The 18,077-nt window shown below is 56.4% G+C and overlaps 6 protein-coding genes across 6 annotated transcripts; 3 read left to right on the forward strand and 3 right to left on the reverse strand.

The window, feature by feature from the left end:
- Positions 1–394: 394 nt before the first annotated feature.
- JN550_006582 (uncharacterized protein) lies at positions 395–2,338 on the forward strand (the record flags this gene model as incomplete). Its single annotated transcript, XM_049318337.1, has 1 exon — positions 395–2,338. One exon carries the CDS (start codon positions 395–397, stop codon positions 2,336–2,338), a length of 1,944 nt encoding a protein of 647 aa, XP_049171470.1.
- A 121-nt stretch (positions 2,339–2,459) lies between these two features.
- Positions 2,460–3,792, reverse strand: JN550_006583 (uncharacterized protein; the record flags this gene model as incomplete). The annotated part of the gene is made up of 4 exons (XM_049318338.1): positions 2,460–3,282; positions 3,337–3,441; positions 3,498–3,516; positions 3,573–3,792. 4 exons carry the CDS (start codon positions 3,790–3,792, stop codon positions 2,460–2,462), a joined length of 1,167 nt encoding a protein of 388 aa, XP_049171471.1.
- A 628-nt stretch (positions 3,793–4,420) lies between these two features.
- On the forward strand, positions 4,421–5,533 carry JN550_006584 (uncharacterized protein; the record flags this gene model as incomplete). The annotated part of the gene is made up of 1 exon (XM_049318339.1): positions 4,421–5,533. The coding sequence occupies one exon, from the start codon at positions 4,421–4,423 to the stop codon at positions 5,531–5,533; it is 1,113 nt and encodes a 370-aa protein (XP_049171472.1).
- A 310-nt stretch (positions 5,534–5,843) lies between these two features.
- On the reverse strand, positions 5,844–7,166 carry JN550_006585 (uncharacterized protein; the record flags this gene model as incomplete). The annotated part of the gene is made up of 1 exon (XM_049318341.1): positions 5,844–7,166. One exon carries the CDS (start codon positions 7,164–7,166, stop codon positions 5,844–5,846), a length of 1,323 nt encoding a protein of 440 aa, XP_049171473.1.
- A 2,178-nt stretch (positions 7,167–9,344) lies between these two features.
- On the reverse strand, positions 9,345–11,222 carry JN550_006586 (uncharacterized protein; the record flags this gene model as incomplete). The annotated part of the gene is made up of 5 exons (XM_049318342.1): positions 9,345–9,739; positions 9,812–9,988; positions 10,062–10,583; positions 10,655–10,792; positions 10,874–11,222. 5 exons carry the CDS (start codon positions 11,220–11,222, stop codon positions 9,345–9,347), a joined length of 1,581 nt encoding a protein of 526 aa, XP_049171474.1.
- A 4,855-nt stretch (positions 11,223–16,077) lies between these two features.
- JN550_006587 (uncharacterized protein) lies at positions 16,078–17,716 on the forward strand (the record flags this gene model as incomplete). Its single annotated transcript, XM_049318343.1, has 3 exons — positions 16,078–16,629; positions 16,683–16,829; positions 16,895–17,716. The coding sequence occupies 3 exons, from the start codon at positions 16,078–16,080 to the stop codon at positions 17,714–17,716; spliced, it is 1,521 nt and encodes a 506-aa protein (XP_049171475.1).
- Positions 17,717–18,077: the final 361 nt, after the last annotated feature.

The raw sequence follows: 18,077 nt of genomic DNA on the forward strand, positions 1-18,077 counted from the left end.
GATGCCCAGTAAGCATACATATCAAGGCCACATAAACTCGTATTAGGCGACGATTCACTGATGAAGTTGGCCCGCTTGAACCAGAGGAATGAGGTATCCAGCGAGACCCACTGACCACGATGGCATCAGCGCGAAGTGCGCCTTTGTCTGTTTAATTAGTCGATGTGCTGTACGAATCCCATATGATTTGATACAGATTGGTCGCTTGCTTATGTACCAGGTTGAGCGTAAATCAGTCTCGGCTGGCGTAACACTGGCTAAAATGTAGTTCTACAGGATGCCTTGAGGTGAAGCCACTGCGGGGCGAGATACGGCTGACTATCCACTCAGCCGCATTTAAGAGTGCCATCGATGGCCAGCTGACTCCTGCCAAACCGGCCATAAAAGCAACAACATGTCAGAATCTTACGTCTATAGTCCTCTGGAAGAAGGGCAGATCAGGTTGCTGCATCTCAAAGTTGATGAAAGCGCACCTCATGGACTGGTCCTTGGTCTTGACCATGCCGCACTGGGTGAGAGCCATTATACAGCCTTGTCATACACATGGGGGCCCCCAGAACCTCCCGACCTCGATCCGTCCTTCGAGGACAAAACACACGAGCTGAAGTGCGGCGATGGAATTATACCTGTCCGTCAGAACCTGTATGATTTTCTACAACGGCTTAGGATCTCGGGTCTCGCGATACCGCCCCTGTGGATCGACGCAGTCTGCATCAACCAGGCGAACCTGGAGGAGAAATCCGAGCAGGTCTTGCGAATGGGACAGATATACGCGGCTGCAGACAAGGTCTGGATCTGGCTGGGCGCTCGAGAGGTCTCTGCAAATGTGCAACAAATCATCGACGAGTTCATCCCGGCGATGCTCCAAGACTTCAAGGATCGAGACAACCAGTATTCGTTCTATCGGAGGCGAGACATCCTCGATGAGCATTCCAGCGCCGAAATAATCCAAGCGATTGGTTTTGGGAAGTGGAGGGTTTGGAGGGTCTACTGGCCTCAATACGCGGACTTTCTTCGTCGTAGCTGGTTTTCTCGGGGATGGACGGTGCAAGAGGCAGCTGTGAAAGCCCCCGAGCAGAGCACAGTCTTCGCAGGATCCCGAACCCTGTCTTGGGTGCACCTCATCGAGTTCGGGAAACTCATGGGCCAGAGCCGCTGGGTGTACATGCTCGCGTCCCGGCGAAGGAGCTATGGGCTACAGAATGGCCTCTACAACATGGATCGTCGCGCATTCATCGAGCACGCAATCCGCCATGGCGAGACGAGAAAGGCGCTGCTGCAAACGTATGGGCCGAAAACACCGGAGCAGTTATGGTACGCCAGGTTCTTCGAGATGGTGAGCCACATGCGCCAGCTGGTCGTGGACAACCCCCGAGACCATGTCTACGCCTACCTCGGGTTGATGCTTCAGATCGCACCGCCGGGCATCAGTCACGGCATAGTGCCCGACTACAGGCGAGACGTCGAATATACCTACAAGAACTTCACAAAGGCGATAATTCGAAATATTCCATACCTGGTGGTTTTAAGTCTAGTTGAGGACTCTCGGTATCGGCGCCACATCCATTTACCATCATGGGTGCCCGACTTTTCCGTGTCCCGAGGGTGCAATTACCTGGACAACTTTGACGCAGCCAAAACTGCTGGAAATAGCATGAGCGTGCCCGAGATAATCGAGGACCGTCTCTTGCTTCGCGGCGCTCGTCTCACCTACGTGTCCCGGCCTGGCCCTTCGATGGAGTCCGACAAACTTCCGGTATATGTCGTCGATACGTGTCTCCAGTCCCGTCAACATCCATATACATCGCAATCTATGCGAGAGGCAGTTGGTAGAACGCTCTTGGCAGATTCCTTCAGGAGGAGCGAACGAAGACAACAGTCTGAGAGACTTCGACAGTGGATCCACCGTGGTCTTTCCGATCTGTGGCACCGTCAAGGCGAAGCGCAAAGCGAGCTGAGAGCAGAGGTCTCGAGATGTCTCGCACCGGTCGCAGACAGTCGTGACCTTTGGAAAAAATGGCTACCCACCCTTGACGAAGTCCAGCACTCCAACAGACCAATAGTACACAGCGACTTCCAGGTGAGACTGGAAACCGCCACGCTAGGACGACGCTTGTATACTACAACGGACGGGCAGATTGGTTTGGGTCCCCCGTCGCTCAATACTGGCGATGAAGTATGGATTTTTGACGCAGGTAAAGTCCCATTTGTTCTGCGCAAGAACGGAAACGACGGGACATATAAGTTGATCGGGGAAACCTACGTCCACGGTATCATGCACGGACAAGCCATGACCGATACGTTTCGATCTAGATTCGGACAGGTAACCCTGGTCTGACTTGGAGTAACGAGCGCTGGTTTGCCTCTACTCCGATGTGGCAGATATTCCAGGTGTATCCTTGTTGCCTCATTTGTATCTCTTTTCTGCTGCTTATCTGCCTAAAGTCGAAAGACGGGGTCTACTCTTTCCTGACAAGGCTGTCGTCCACATTACTCCTGTACGCCTTCGTGGGCGGCTCCTTGGCCCATGTCTCTGCGAGTCCCAATTTGGGATCATCCTCGGGGTATCCCAGGCTTATCCTCAACTTCTCGATCTCGTCCCGGACGCGCTTCGCGACCTCGATCCTGAGCTCCACGGCCTCACGCCCGTACTTCAGCTCATCCGTCAGCTCGCCCATCGCGAGAACCACCTGCTTCTCCTCTCCGGCGACCTTCTTCCTCGAGGTCTCCTTGCGGACCAGCTCCTGCCACCGCGCTCTCAGGTCGCCAAATGCCTTTTCGGTGTCTAGGAGCTCACCGAAGGCAACGCGGAGGGTCTTGCCCCCTCGCGGCAGAAAGCGTGGGAACGTTCTTTCCTCGCTCATCATATGCTGCGTCCCGTCGATGAACATGGGCATCACGTCCGGCATGGGCTCAGACTCGAGAATCAGCCGCGACATGCCCCATTTGAAGTAGCGCATCGAGAGAGAAGGATGCTGGTGGATACAACCCTCTGGGAACACGTGAACCCAGGCGAAGCGGTTCTGGGCGTAGACGCTCGGCGATGGAATTGAATCTGTGCCAGTAGTGGTGTAAGTGAGATCACCCGTGGTGAAGGGGTCTGCGACATCTGAGGTTTCCGAAGCGAGAGAGAGAGTACCGGGCTGCAGGGCGGTAAAAGGCTGGGATGAGAGGAGCCGTATCGCTTGGGGAATTGTGGACTGAAAAGGGCCTCCGTGTTGAGAATACAGCTGCCGGTGCGTAGGAAGGACCTGGCCGAGACTGAAGAAAGTCGAAAGTGCTCTGAGAATTTGCATAAGTATGATGTACATGGTTCATGAAGTGGCAGAGACTTACTTGTTCTTGAAACATATATCATGAGCGCCCAGTCCCCATCTCAGGTTGGATGGGTTGAAGGAGTAACGAGCGGGTAAGATCCCCCACATCACAGGATCATCTATTCTGTTGTGTACCATGAGATATTGAAACATCAAGACTCAAAGCCAACCACGACTTACACGCTGACGTGGTTGCATACTAAATTTCCATTCAGCATATTGCATTTTACGCGAAGTTGTGAAAAAGAGACTTACCTGTCATGAGACCTCGCTTCCTCTGATCTACATCTTGTCTCTCGTCTAATATCTTGAGGAACCTCTGCAGACCAGTAACTTCGACATTGTTCAGGCCGTAAAGAAAGCCCCTCGACAGCATGCTCGTGAGGCCCATGATCATGGACGAAGAGACGCGCCATGGCAGGCTGGCGCGCTGAAGCGGCGTCTTCGCAGGCGCCTCGACAAGATCGTTGGCCATGGTGCTGGAAGCCAAGAGCCAGGCCGTGCAATGGAAAAGAAGAAAATGGGACAGAATACACGCGTACAGGGATATTACATTCTAGGTGAAATGAATGGAAGTCACAGCATGATGAGGCTCATGACATGCTTGATCAATGAACAAGGCTGAAAAAGATGGGAGCAAAGATTCCGCCTCTCAATGTTTTTTCAGTGGAGCCAGTTCAGCCCATCACACCCCGTCGCTGGCTGCAGGAACGGCTCCAACTTCCAAGAAGCCCCCCCCAAGCCCCCAAGCCCCCAAGCCGTCCCCAGAACGGCACCAGCTTCCGGCGCCGTCGATGTCGACGTCAGGCGCTAGGGTCCCCCAAAACCACCCAACCACAGCGCCGCAATTCAGCACGACCTCGCTTCCACTTTCGCAAGGCTGGCCAGGCTGAGTGATCTCCAACCGATCATTATACAACGAATACACGACCAATACCCCGGGGGCCAATTCATACGGACAGACGAGACAGAGCAGGCGTATTTTCTCAGTCTCAGCCAGCCTTAGTCTTGTTCGCCTCCATCTCCCCGCTCTCACTCCTCCACCCGCCCGGCATCCGCCCTCGCGGCGACCCTCCCCCATCCATCCACCGCCGGCCCCAAAGATGTCCCACAGCAAGCGCAACACGTCGCGGGCCGTCTTCACGTCGCACGAGCGGGCGCAGGCCAAGGCGGCGTGGGGCCAGACGTCGGCGCGGCTGACGCGCGAGTCGATGCTGGCCTTCGCCGCGTGCCGGCTGTGCCTGGAGCCCGCCGAGGACCCCGTGGCCTGCGCCTCGCACGGCGACGTCTTCTGCCGCGAGTGCGCCCTCAGCAACATCCTGGCCCAGAAGAAGGAGATCAAGCGCCTGGCCCGCGCCGCCGAGCTCGAGGCCCGCGCCCGCGACGAGGACGAGGGCCGCCGCGACGCCGAAGCCCGCGACCGCGAGGTCCGCGAGTTCGAGCGCACTCTGAGCGGCGTCGGGGACGGCGAGGACCGGAAGCGGAGCCTGCTACAGCAGCAGCAGCAGCAGCAACAACGGGACGAGGCCGAACGGAGCAGTAGTAACAGTGCGCGCCCCGCCAAGCGGAAGTTCGAGATGGACGAGGAGGAGCTGCAGCGGATCGCGGCCGAAGACCGGGCCAAGGCGCGGAAGGCGCTCGACGACGAGAGGGCCGCCAAGCCCAAGCTGCCGTCGTTCTGGACGCCGTCGATCACGCCGTCGTCGAACACCAACGACGTGCTGCACGAGGTGGCCAAGAAGGCCAAGACGGCGCCCGTGTGCCCGGCGTCCCTGGAGAACAGCCCGCACCCGTACTCGCTGGCGGCGCTGGTGACGGTGCAGTTCACCGAGGAGGACGACGAGAAGACGCGGCGCAAGCAGCGCGTCTGCCCGTCGTGCAAAAAGGTGCTGAGCAATGCCTCCAAGGCCATGCTCGCCAAGCCCTGCGGGCACGTCGTGTGCCGGAGCTGCGTCGACCGCTTCATGCGGCCCGCGGGCCACCACGACCCGCACGCCGAGGACGAGGCCGACCCCGAGGCCCTGCGGTGCTACGTCTGCGACGCGGACCTGGCGGACAAGCCGCCGGCCGGGGGCAAGGGGGAGAAGGCCAAGAAGAAGGACAAGGAGAAGGACAAGATCCGGCCCGGGCTCGTCGAGATCAGCAGCGAGGGCACGGGCTTCTCGGCCGGCGGCGCCAGCCAGGTCAAGAAGGTCGGCGTGGCGTTCCAGTGCTGATATGGGTCAAATGATACCAAGCGCTTGCACCTTGGGCCCAGGCAGTATTGAGAGGGTCACTCATCTCATCATGACACTTAGCACTCGAAACATGCGGTGTCTAATGCGGTAAATTGCTCGCCGCCAATGAAAATCTGTATGATATGACCCAATTATCCCATGAAAGAGAACTCCAGCTGATGCGTGTGTATATACAAAGTGACAAGTACAAGTGACATATGAAATCGCCCCCCTTAGAGCCCCAAGCCAAATCTCTTCCTCTATCACACTCCTGGCCACTTCCAGTGAAGACGCTACCAATCCTCATATCTCAGTCCTTGCCAAGGTCTCTCTGCGATCTATCCTGAAAGTTCAGTATGATGCCGGGACTGGACTGGTTTCCACGGTTACGATTGTCATCTCTCTTGCCAAATGACAACAGACGTGCCAGAAGACCGGCTACCTTGGTCCTCGAATCGTGGACCGCAGCCTTGCCATGAGCCTCGAGGTTGGTGAAGCTCAATGCCCGCGGAACGTCTTCGCCGCGCCGGCGGGCCTGGGCGACTCGCTGCTGCCTGCGAAGCCGCAGCTCCCGCAGCAGTCCCGCGATGATGAGGTACAGCTTGAACAGCAGCTTGTGCATCATGTCCTTGGCGAGCATGGTCGTGCCGTGGTTGCAGAAGCCCTTGAGCACCTCGCCGTGGACGCCGTCGTACAGCGACCCGAGCCCCTCGGTGCGGACGATCTGGGCGATGGTGCCGAAGATGCTCTGCTGTGCGAACTTCTGCACGGCCCGCGCGGCCCGGAGCTTCGTGTCGACCTCCCTGTCGATCGCCCGTTCTGTGGCCACCGACTCGTTGTCGTCGCTGTCCAACTCGGCTGGCTCTACATTGGGATCCTTTTCCTTTTCAGTCTCGTCCCGCGATGCCGGCTCCGACTCGACCGGCACGCCAGCTTGTAGCCTGGATTTGGCTATCTGGAAGGGATACGTGATGGTGCTGGCGATGGCCTTGCTGGTCGCAGCCAGCAGGAACGTCGGTGCCGGACCCGGCTCGTCCGTGTCTAACAGGCTTCTCTTCAGGAACTCTTGCAGGAAGAAAGTGATGCTGGGGTTCAGCGTCAACACCAGCGTGGCCGAGTAGCCGGACCACAGGCCCTTGATGCCCTTCTCCTCCATGATGTTGTTTACAATCTCTCGTACACTCAGCTGCTCGGCGCCGGCGTCGCCCTCCACCATGGCCCCGGTCTGCTTGCGCGTGACGACGTTGGCGATCGGGGTCGTCAGGGCCCTCGAACAGGCGCCGGCCGCGACGCCGATGGCGAGCTCCTCCAGAACCCTCAGCGCGGCGCCTCCCCTGCGGGCGGTGCCGGCGCCGGCGCCGCGGCCCGAGTGGAAGCGGGACCGGGACCGGAAGAACTCATAGAACAAAAAGAATAGAAAAGAGTCCAAGACAGATTTGGCTGACTCCGTCGTCAGGCCAGTATAGAGTGCTGCGATGCTCCGGCGCGTGATGGCACCGCCGGCATTCGGATCGCCATCCCGCGAGATCCGCGAAAAGGCGTCGGCGATGCCGCCGTACTCGTCGGCTGCGGCGAGACGACCGGTACGAGCTAGTTGTCGCTGTTGTCGTGAGACAGATCGTGTTAGTGACATGTGCTACCTTCCAGCTTGGAACTATAGGACGAGGCACGGGTGGGAAATGAGTGGGACCCCCCCAGTATCCAAACGGGGCGACTAGAGGTAAGGGTATAGAGCACAGGGGGCACTTGATAGGCCGAGACGGGACTTCCTCACAACCCAAGACCCATCTTGAAAGATATATTGGGACTCACCTGTACTTGTAGGCGGGTAACTACTAGAGATAACGGATAGGTCGCGCATGTCGAGATGAGCGTGCCGGCCGAGCCTGAAAGAGCGTGGTGAAGGGCGGGTAGTAAGTTGTTGGTAGATGATGAGTTAGACATGGCGAGAGAAAGAAGAGGCAAGCGAAGGCCCCAGATGAAATAGCGGTTTAATACGTCTGCTTCAGGTGTTGCGGTCTGTCAGGAGGGTGTAGTGGGACGGCCGATGAATATGGAAAGTGGGTATATTGGGCACCATGTGCGAGACGCTGGCCTCCTGGGCTACGACGAGGAGCTGTCCTCAGGATGCACTGTACGCACTCTCCCTGCTTCGCTGTCGGTACTGTGTTCCCGTCTGAGGATATGCCAACATGTAGCAGGACCCTGCAGGGAGGTAGGTGGAGCAGTTTCCTGGTCCAGCAACGCGCGCAGGTCGCGTGAACGACAACCTCGACTAATCGGAGGCGGAAACGGATGTACCAGCCCGGCCAGTAGGTTGGCGCGGTGGATATCACAGCACGTAGGCGATGAGGTGGAAGTGGAAATCCTGGTGTTGTTGGCGCACCCCGAGTAGTGTTGTTGGCCAGTAATAGCAGCACCGAGGGTGGGCAGGGGAGGTGTATTATGGAGACAAGAGATAGGAAGCTCAAAAAGCCGATGGGCATCAAAACCAGGACGAGAAGCGCCGGTTCCCGTTTTGGGGAGGAAATATATTGGGAACTCTACAACGGCGGTTGTCTGTCGGTGAAGGTCATGACTTGGGATGTCCCTACCAGCAGGTTAGGCTGGCGTGTAAGTTGGATCTCCATCACGTTCAACTCAACTTGCCCGAGGTTAAGCAACGCGACAGGGATCAGCTCTCAACTCGGATCGACGTCATTGCCGCACGCAGGCGCGGCCCCGCCTTGGGCTAGCTACAGACGGACAGGCGTCAGTCAAGTCAATGGAAAGCAACCGTGCCGCCAAACAACTGACTGCACGTGAACACAACACAAGCAACCTGTGTCCGAGGGAGGTCGATGTCTAGACGCCAAGTCAGGCCAGATGCTACGGGGCACGATTGACCCCTGGATTGACTTGCCACGAAGCCAATGGCCTATAGGACCCCGCGTCGCCCCAGCCGCGCAGATACGCGAGTTCCACGTATGCCAGGCGTGGGTCCAGTTCATGCGGGCTGGTCCGCCTCGTTGTATTAGGCGTCGACACGTCAAGCTGCTACTATTAGGGGACATCGCAGACCCAACCTCTGACGGAAAAACTGGCAGTCCTCCCGGCTCGGGGTTTCGTAAATGCCAGCTGGGGCCTGAGTATTGTGCACTGTCTGGCACGGCGCACTTATTCACTGAGTCACCTCCCGCCATCAGCACGTCCTTCTTAGTTACTCAATCAAATCTTTGATTCATTGGTGGTATCATACACGAGCCAAACCAGGGTGCTATGTAAGCTATACCGAATGCACATGCAGTCTCGTGGGCAGGTATATATAAGTCAAACCGTAAGCCAACAGGCGCATGCATACCTGGTGTGCCCAACTCGATTTGCCAAGGCCATTTGCCACACTCGAGATGCCTGAACCTGAACGCCTGCATCATTCGCTGGGGCTCCGTCAACCAAAGAACGGTCACCCTTGAATTCCCTTCGAGCGTTTCCTTGAAGCGCTCCTCGAAGCCAAAAAAAAACAAAATCCCCTAGAACTACATATCATGAACGCCTCCCTCCCTCATGCCCGGTTGCCCTGGTTAGGCGCACGGGCGTATTTTCGAGGCCGACCACGCTTTCTGCGTGGTGTTGTGTCGACCATCTCACGGGATGCCTTCCTCTTGGTCGGTGCCTTGGAACGTCCCGTGCACGGTGAGTCCACCGGCTTGGTGACCGGCGACGAAGACAGCTGCAATAGCGGTGTCTTGACAGGCGTTCTCGCCGACACAGGGGGTGTCCCACGGACACGTGGGGTTTGGACCGTACAGCCTTGTTTCTCTGCCGTGGCATCCTAAGCGCGGCTTGCGACTGACGGGCGTCTCGAAGCATTCGACATGCTGAAACTGGATGTGCGCCTCGCGCTCATCATCAGGTCAGGCTCTCCTGGAGCATCTTCCATGTCTATGTTGATGTCGCCATGGCCTTCCGGCAGCTTTTGCGAACCGTAGCCAACAACTTTGAAAATGTTGGAACGCCCACCGTTAGTAGCTGTCTGCAACTGTTCATGTAGACGCGCCAATTGGTAGGTCCGGCGTATCGGGGCAAATACGGGTTGTGGCAAGACCGGTTGGGGGTTCCAACGGGCGAGTGCGCTCATGACTGCGGCCGTCTCCTCGTCGGAATCGACGGGCGCTGCGTTTGCCTCGTCCTCGTCCTCCAGTGGTGCGTTCGCATCCAGTGCGGCCTCTGCAGCGCGGTCATTAGCCACCCTCCAGCTGTTGCGTGGCCGAAAGTCTCGTCGGGGGTGGTAAAACTTACTCTGCTGTTTTGCCTGATTCTTCTTCTGATAGGCCGCAAGTAGCATGTCATAGGGCAGAGAACGGCCAGGGACGGCGCGCTTCGCACCCATCGAGTGGCTCTTGCAGGTGAGTGAACGGGCACACGGCTGCCCGTTGGGTAGTATGACACCGCACTGCTTTTCGACGTCCACGGGGCCTAGACACGGTGAGAAAATTACTTGGTTAACGATCTCTCGATCGGAGCGTCATCTGAAAAGTCCGGGTGGTACCTTTGGGTTTGGGGACCTTGGGCTTCGGCTCTTCCTTCTTCTTCTTGCTCTTGGGTCCCTTGTCCGCGTCACCGTCCGCTTTGCGCTTCTTGCCCTTGGCCTCGCCGTCGGGCTTCTTGCCCCCGACCTTCTTGGTCGCCTTGCCGGCGGCGCCTTTCTTGTCGTCTTCGTCGTCATCGCTGTCGTCGTTCATCTGCGTGTCTCCGTCCGGGTCGTTTTTGCGGGCTTCCTCTTGCCGAGCCTCCTCCTTGGCTCGCTCTCTAGCCTCCCGCGCCTCCTTCTTGCGCTGTGCCTTCTCCTTCTTAATCTTCAGACACTGGGCGATGTGTTGCTTGGCAGCATTCTTAAGGATGCCTTTCTTGCAGTGCTTGCATTGTTGAAGCGGGATGGGGTCATCGAGAGGTCTGCCGGTCACGAAGGTTTCTCTGGAGTTCTCGTCGAGGGGGTTGACGATGGGGCCGGGGGACGAGGCGCCGAGGACGGCCGAGGGGCTTTCGCTTCGCTGCTTCTTCTTCTTTCCAACTGCGCATCGTAGTGGTTAGCAACTGATCCCGAATCCATGATTGCATCCGATCGGATCTAGTTGTACGTACGGTCGGCGACGCTGCCCTCCCTCCAGTTTCCGGGCTTTGTTTGCGTCGGGGGCGTCTTCTTCAGTTTGATGAGGCCATTTGGCTTGTCCTTGGATGCCTTCTTGGATGCGACGTTGATGGTGCCTTCGTCATCGGGGCCTATATATTTATAGCAAACGTTAGTCAAGCGGGAGGTGGGGAGAGAATGACGTGCGGGTCGGTGTTGGCTGCTATGTGGACGACTTGCCTTTGCGCCCTTCCGACGCGCCTGCCATCTTCGGTCGCCAGCTAACAGGATCAACGGCGATGCATGCGCTGGTGTCGGGGAGAGACGGTGTCGGGCGCCGTTTGTGGTGCGCTCAGGGGAGGGTGTGCGAATGCGCGGTATCTCCAACGGCCAGTCGCGAGCGTGGTTGCGACCGCACGGCGCGAAGTCGCTGTCGCTGCACGGGGGCTCCGCCTCGTAGATGCGCAAGGGTCCTGAGATGGAAGACGCAGATGCGCCTCGGTTTTGCTTGATGGAATGCGTCTCGGCGCGCGCGTATCTGATGGAATGAGGCGATGGAGTTGGACAAGGTCGTCGGATCATTGAGCGTCTTTGTTGGATGCGGTGCTTGTAGTTGCAGCCTGACGCCTGGCACGACCGTGGACGGTGCACGGACCATATAGCTTATCGGGACCCTGGCAATCTTATCGCTTATCGTTTATCGCGTGTCCGTGGCTAACCCCGCTGGGACTGGGGCAAGGTCCCGAGGTCTGGGGAAGCACAGCAACTTGGACCCAGTCGCGAACCAACCACGCTGCCCTTGTCTCCCGTCCTTGGACGTCGGTCAACAAGTGGGAAAAGGAAGAAGAAGAAGAAAAGGGAGGGGGTGGAATCCCAGCTATAGGGCCTCTATTTGACTACTCTAAGCTACAACATGACACTAGACCTTGGATCCCCTTGAATTCCTTTCCAGAAATGCCGGGGGATCAGACACTATTAGTACAGAGCACATGGATGGCTACAACCTCCTGCGAAATAGACAGATAGAGCCCAGATTTATTCATAGTGCAGACGGTATACTTCCACACAGAGTCTTTACAACATATAATTGCCTGTGTGCCTAGGTAGGGCACTGCCTAGGCATGATATGCGTGGTTCCCGCGCCCTTGCACAGAGCCATATCTGGCCAGTTGCACGAGACATTCCCGTGGACTTGGGGGGCTGCATACGCCTTGTCTATAGAGCCGCCAAGTATGCTCTAGTACCAGCCACGTCTATACAACAGACGTTATACCGGTCAATATCAAGCCTCGGAAACCCGCATGACTGAAGTGGTGTAGCAACGACTGGCTTGCCATCACCTGGATCCAAACTTGGGGTTAAGCCTACATCGCAACAGCCAGGGCCGACTTTATATTTGCCGATATCAATCCTTGTAACTTGCCGCCTATAGCACAAGACTTCGATCCTATCGGAAAAGCGGTGTTTCGACGGAAACACAGCACTAGCGCCGTGATCGTGTGGATGAAATCATTCTAGCCTTTGTAGTCCGTCGGTTGCGGTGCTGGTATGGTCTCGCAGCCTACATAGTAACTGCAGCATAAGTCTGCTTCAGACTATAACAGTCCTGCGTATGGCGAGTGGCGAATTTTGAAACCGCCGGTGGAGGTTTCTACTTAGATTTGTCTCCGAGGCCGTGGCCGCGAGGTTGTGGTGGAATGATAGGGCTTTCGCGCCCGCGTTCGATCAGCCAACGATGCCTCCGATGGAGAGCTCTATATCGCTCAACAGGTTTACATCATCTTAGCACCAGAGCTCATGGTTGGCGTGATCTATGTTGCCCCCGATAGATTAGTCAACCCCATGGTGCCGCCGAGGGCCAGAAGGAAGCGTCTCTTTTTGGTCCTCGGTAAAGTCCATCCGAAGAAGGCAAATCATGTCTCCCTTTGACGTTCAAGAGCTGCCAGCTGGATCAGATCCATCAGTGCCGGTTGCGATGTTGTTGCACTTCTGCTTCAAGCATTTGGCATCGCCACCGTCGTCGGAAACCCAGGCGATTGGCAGCGAGGTACTGCACAACTATATCTGGGGAAAGCCACTGCCATGTTGAGTGTCGATGTCCAGCTCCCTACCTTCAGTCCTTTTACGATCATTGCAGTAAGATTGCAAGCGGTTTCCAAGTAATTCAGCACTTAACTGGATTTGAGAATCTTTGAGAGCAGAAAGGGCGGAAACAGTGATACTTCGTGGCTCGTTGTGGGATCTCAATCCCAACGGGAGGACTTTGCTCATCCTAGGTTGCTACCTTTCGTCGCATGGCAAAGAGTGTTAACTGAGGGAAACAAAGGTTTGGTGCATGCGCTGAAAGGTCAGTTTCCCAAGGTAAAAATGTTCATTGTGAGCAGACCGAGTGATTGTCATTTGAAGCCCGAGCCCACGTGCTGCCCGGCAATTCGTAGAGGTCACAGCATGTATGTCTTCGATACGCTGCCCATTGCCTTTGGCCTGGTTCTTTGCAATGACTTCTTCCTGGGTTCATACCTTCCACATATGGGTTGCCGACTCCCCAAGTATTAGGACCACACGGGAATGATTCCACTGCAGAATAGGCGCCAAGTCAAGTGGGATATCGTTCTAAGCAAGGCTCCGTTCGCCATGCCAATATCCAATGTTGTACTTGCCTAATGGAAGGCCAGCGTCAAGAATGAACTTAAAAGGGGCATTGTCATGTGTCTTTAAGACTGGTCTCATGGACATCTGGGTTTATACATCAGGAGGCTGTTTCCCCGTGGAACATGAGCTGGGAGCGACGGACAAAAATGATTGCCAGCCGTGCTCATGGGTGAAATCCGCATACTGGATACACTGGATACACTGGATATATGAAAGTGAGCCGAGTAATCCAATGCTGCTCAATTATTTGCAATCGACTGCATGAGAATGGTGATCCCTGGTGTACTTACCAGTGTACCTACCGTATGCACCTGCCCTATAGTCCACTGAGCCGCATGAACTGTCCTCAGGTGTGTAATTTGTCGCAGGTGGGAGATTCCCAGCAACCCTGGTCATAGAGATCGTGGGAGTCACTTTGGGCCGGTGCACGGGCAACTCCATCGTCATTGATGCCAAGACGGGATGTACTCTTGCAGCAACCCCAAAGTTTGGAAGATGTCATCCTGCCTGCCAGCACACTGGGGTTTCGCATGGCCCGTCAATTCCGACAGTTGGGGTGACAGAGAGTCATCGTCAGTGGCAGGGGGACGCTGCAGGCGCTGCGGCGGCAGAGCTTCCTGTTGGCGTCACAGCGCTGGCCCTTCGGGGGTCCTCATCAGTCGGAGTCGGATAGATTCAACACTGAAGGCCGCAGCTTGCCAGGATCACGAGAGGCACCCCCCTGTGAGCCCAGGCTGAGCGGATGCTTGATTGGGTACCATCCGGAACTCATCCCCACGAGGAAGCTCAGCGCGAGGAGCGATACATCGTCTGTGAGGATAGATTGAGATGTCCACCGACAGCCGGAGCCTTCCTGAAGAAGCAAAGAAGAAGAAGAAAGCAGAAGATATTGCCCGCGTTGGTGATATTTGCATCGTTTCCAATACACGGCGGGCTGACATCAGGATCTACTGTACCGTCGCAGGCCTCCCCTTGGCTCCCAGGGCTCCCAGGGCACCACCCGCGCCGTACCCCAGTTCTCTGAGGGCGTTTACCGGGGAGGCCTGGCACACGGATTGGTAATCTTGCCCTGCCCTTGTGGTTCGACGTGGTAGGCACGGGCTTGGGCCTGCGACAACCATGACCTGCAATTCGTCAGGAGTGGCTTCTTCACCTGCGGCACGAGCAACCCCCCAGTGCTGTATGGTAACCGTTTGGCCCAGAGGTTCGGCTCACGTCGAGAACTCTCCAGGGTTCTGAGGGTCGCACGGTTGGGTGGGCTTGGGCTTGGGGGGGAACATCAGCGCGTGTGCCCCAGGTGGTTTCGTGATTAAGGTGGCGCCCCGTATGCAGTCTCCAGCAGGGCAGCAGGGCAGGAGGGCCGGCGCTACAGGCTACAGGCAAGCTCCGTGTGAATCGCCCCAGTACGGAGGCTACTTTTGCGCCTCACGGCAATTGCCATCTGCCATCTCGCGCATTCCTGATCGGCCGTCGCCTTGTGGAGCAGAAGCGCGACTGCATGCTGGTGATCATTACATTAGGTGTGCATCAGAGGCGGGCACCTGGATCAGATTGACGGAGGACTGAGGACTTCCGAGTGGCCGTCCCGCCCTACCGTGACCTAGTCCTGGACCTGGGACTCGACTTGCCTGCCTTGCCGTTGCCTCCTCTCCTGGAGCGAGCGAGAGCACGCAGTAACTTAGTGCGGTCGTGTGCCTGGGGTCCCTCGGCCCTCTTTAGACACACTGGACGCCGATGATCCCGATTCATCAATCACAATCAACAATCTGTTCCAGGGGTCTACGGCCGTTTTATTCCAGCAGCACTCCGCAAAACCACTTGCGACGACGTCCCCTCTGTTCAGGTCGGAAGATTGGGTGGTTGATCCCGAAAAGCCATTCACGCCGGCGGCATTTTGCATTCGACTCTGCTTTGGATTGATTTGGTTGTGTCTCCGCGCAGGACGTTTTGGGCCAATCCGTGTGACGGGCTGACGGTAACTGGAGCGAGCTGGACCTGGACCTGGACACAGGACACACTGGACTGGACCTTGGACCTGAGCACAAGAGAGAAGAGGAGAACAGAGCAACCCCCCGAGACACCGACGGTCTGCGCATTATGAAGTCCCTCTCCTCCTGATCCTCCACGAATCTGACGAGCTGCTTTCCGTACTTGGTTACTGTACGGCACTGACAACAGACCGCGGCGCAGAGAATCTGCAATGCGCACGACTCCGTCGTACCAGCTTTATGCCTGACTTGGTATTCTATTCGCTTTCTTAGCAGAGCTTAGTCCGTTTCTATTCCGCGGGGCACAGTAGATAGATCGCTGCATACCCACCAGCCCTACAGAATGGTATATTGTGGGAAGGCATCTCAAGGTTCGTTGCATTAGCAGATCCCGTCCTTCACCGCCTACTAGCCAGCCGACTGAACTCGGACAGGATGCCAGAATTGTCGTCAAAGACGCATCAAGGTAAGGAAACTCCCCGCCATCCCGTGCTTCTTCAACCTTCGATACCGCACCGGCTTCCAACCAAGTGTTTTGCAAGACTACATGCGGTTTACACTCACGTTGACTCCTGGATGCGTAAGGGGCACATATTGTGCCCGATGAGCTCTGGTATCTACGTGCCCGTGCGGAGGTTATACTTTCATGTAGCGAACTTGAGCTTCGCAACCTCGGCTTTGAAATACTGGCACTGGTGGCTGACGCCTAAGTATAGTGCGACAAAGTCAAGCCAGAATGTTCCCAGTGCATTCGGATCGGCAAGAAATGCCCAGGCTATCGGGACCAGCTGTCGTTGATGTTTCGGGATGAGAGCAGCAAGGTGATACAGAAGGCACATGCTCAATGGGGGACAGCAGGCTCGCCGCCGTCTGCGGCATCGGCATCAACTGCGTCAAGCTCGGCATCATGGGCGTCCTCACCCACAGCGTCAACCAACGACATCAGGAGTCCAGTTGCCGACAGCCCACAATCGCCCGCTGAGATGGTGCTGAGCCGGAACATGGAACTTCTGTCGCCCAAGCTGCATGCGAAGATCGAGCCAACCTTGGAGCAACGAGGCCTCCGGTTCTTCGTCGAACAGTACCTCATGAAGAGCCCAGACGCTCCTCAGGCGTCTCGACACCTCGCTGTCTATAGCGGCAGTAGCGAGGCTATGCAGACGGTCATGATTGCCGTCGGCCTTGCAGGGCTCTCCAACAGGCAGGCAGACCGTGCCATGAATCTCGTCGCCCGTCAAAAATACACCACAGCTCTGAAGCAGACAGGTCAGCTCATAGCGGCAGGACCCAGCGATACGGTTTCTGTCATGGGCCCATTGAGGGCTGTTGTCACATTAGCGATGTTTGAGGTAATGCTTCCAGTCTCAGACCAGCTACACCGCAAACTAACATGTCCTCGCAGGTCGTACAAGGCAAAGGGTCAAGACTTTCGACTGGCACCGCGAACATTCACATTTTCGGGGCCATTGCATTGCTGAAACATGTTGTTCCCACTTCGCAAGTTCCAGTAGCTGGTGCGAGAGCTATACTACAACTCATGTTTTCTCTGGTAGGACTCCTCATTGTGGATCACAGGCCCTCTCGGCGATCATTACAAGCTGACTCTCCTCCCAGTTTATTCCGTCACAAGTGACCGATACACCCATGTCGCCACAGTTTTTTGAAGTCTTGGCCATGACAAGGCAAATACTACCGCCCGAGGAGCATTGTTGCTGTGATCTTGCTGTAGCGATCGCAAGATTTCTAGACATTCTGGCAATATCCAAGAGTCCGCACCTGTTGGATGGCCATGTTCAGAGCGACGAAGTCTTCCAGCAGCTATTGGGTATGGACGCCGTGCTCGGACGCCTGGAGGAGCAGCTGCGCCTCTCATTCCCCTTCTCCATTGAGACGGTACCTCGCGATTTCCCTCCTCAGGCGGTTTTTCGGGGAAAATACCATAGGTATCTCGAAATTGAAGGGGCTCGTCTCTGGAACCATCTACGCTGGGCCCGTATCCTTTGCGTTCAAAGGGTCATTGACCTGGGCAAGACATTGCCTCAGTCCTATGGGCATGTTGTTTCACCAACCCAGACGGACCACTGCTACAGCACGGCGCAGAGGATGGCTGAAGATATCATTACAAGCACGCCATCGCATTGGCACCATCCCATTTTGACAGATGCGCAGGCCAGGAAACTAGGGGCCATCGGGAAGGGAGGCACGGGTGCTACTGGCATCCCGGGCCTTCTGTGGCACCTAAAGATTGCAGGCTGCGCCCCAGGGGTGCCACAGGAGTTCTGGAACTGGTCGTACGAGGTCGCGCAGGTTGTTTGGAAGACGATGGGTATGCAACACGCCCTCGCTCTGTCCGAGGTCATGGAGGGCCACCGCGCTGGCCAAGAAAAGGAAGCCATCGACCGTTTGATCAAGGTGGAGGAGGAGGAGGAGTGGTGATGGTGATGTGGGATGGTGTTATACACATGGCGAGCAATATCATTAGTCGGCGTTCTCAGTGCAAAGGGGCAATACTGGATCGAAACTCTGGAATGACAATTGGGGACATCTATCCATCGGCAACGGTCAAAATGGTACGGCGAAGTTTACGGCGAAGATTACGGCGAAGATTGGGGCTTCGGGACATTTCTCTTATTTATATGTACATGTACGCAAGTTTCTTTGGAGAGATATACCCACTGAGAAACTGATGAACTCATCGACCAAGATACTGACATCGAGCATTTTTGAACTCTCCCCGCCCTGCATGATGCTGTCTTGGATGGTCATGTGATTCATGCACATATCGCGGGTGATGGGA

This window comes from Neoarthrinium moseri, assembly GCF_022829205.1.
Source record: "Neoarthrinium moseri strain CBS 164.80 chromosome Unknown scaffold23_Wmoseri_CBS_16480, whole genome shotgun sequence".
NCBI lineage: Eukaryota > Fungi > Ascomycota > Sordariomycetes > Amphisphaeriales > Apiosporaceae > Neoarthrinium > Neoarthrinium moseri.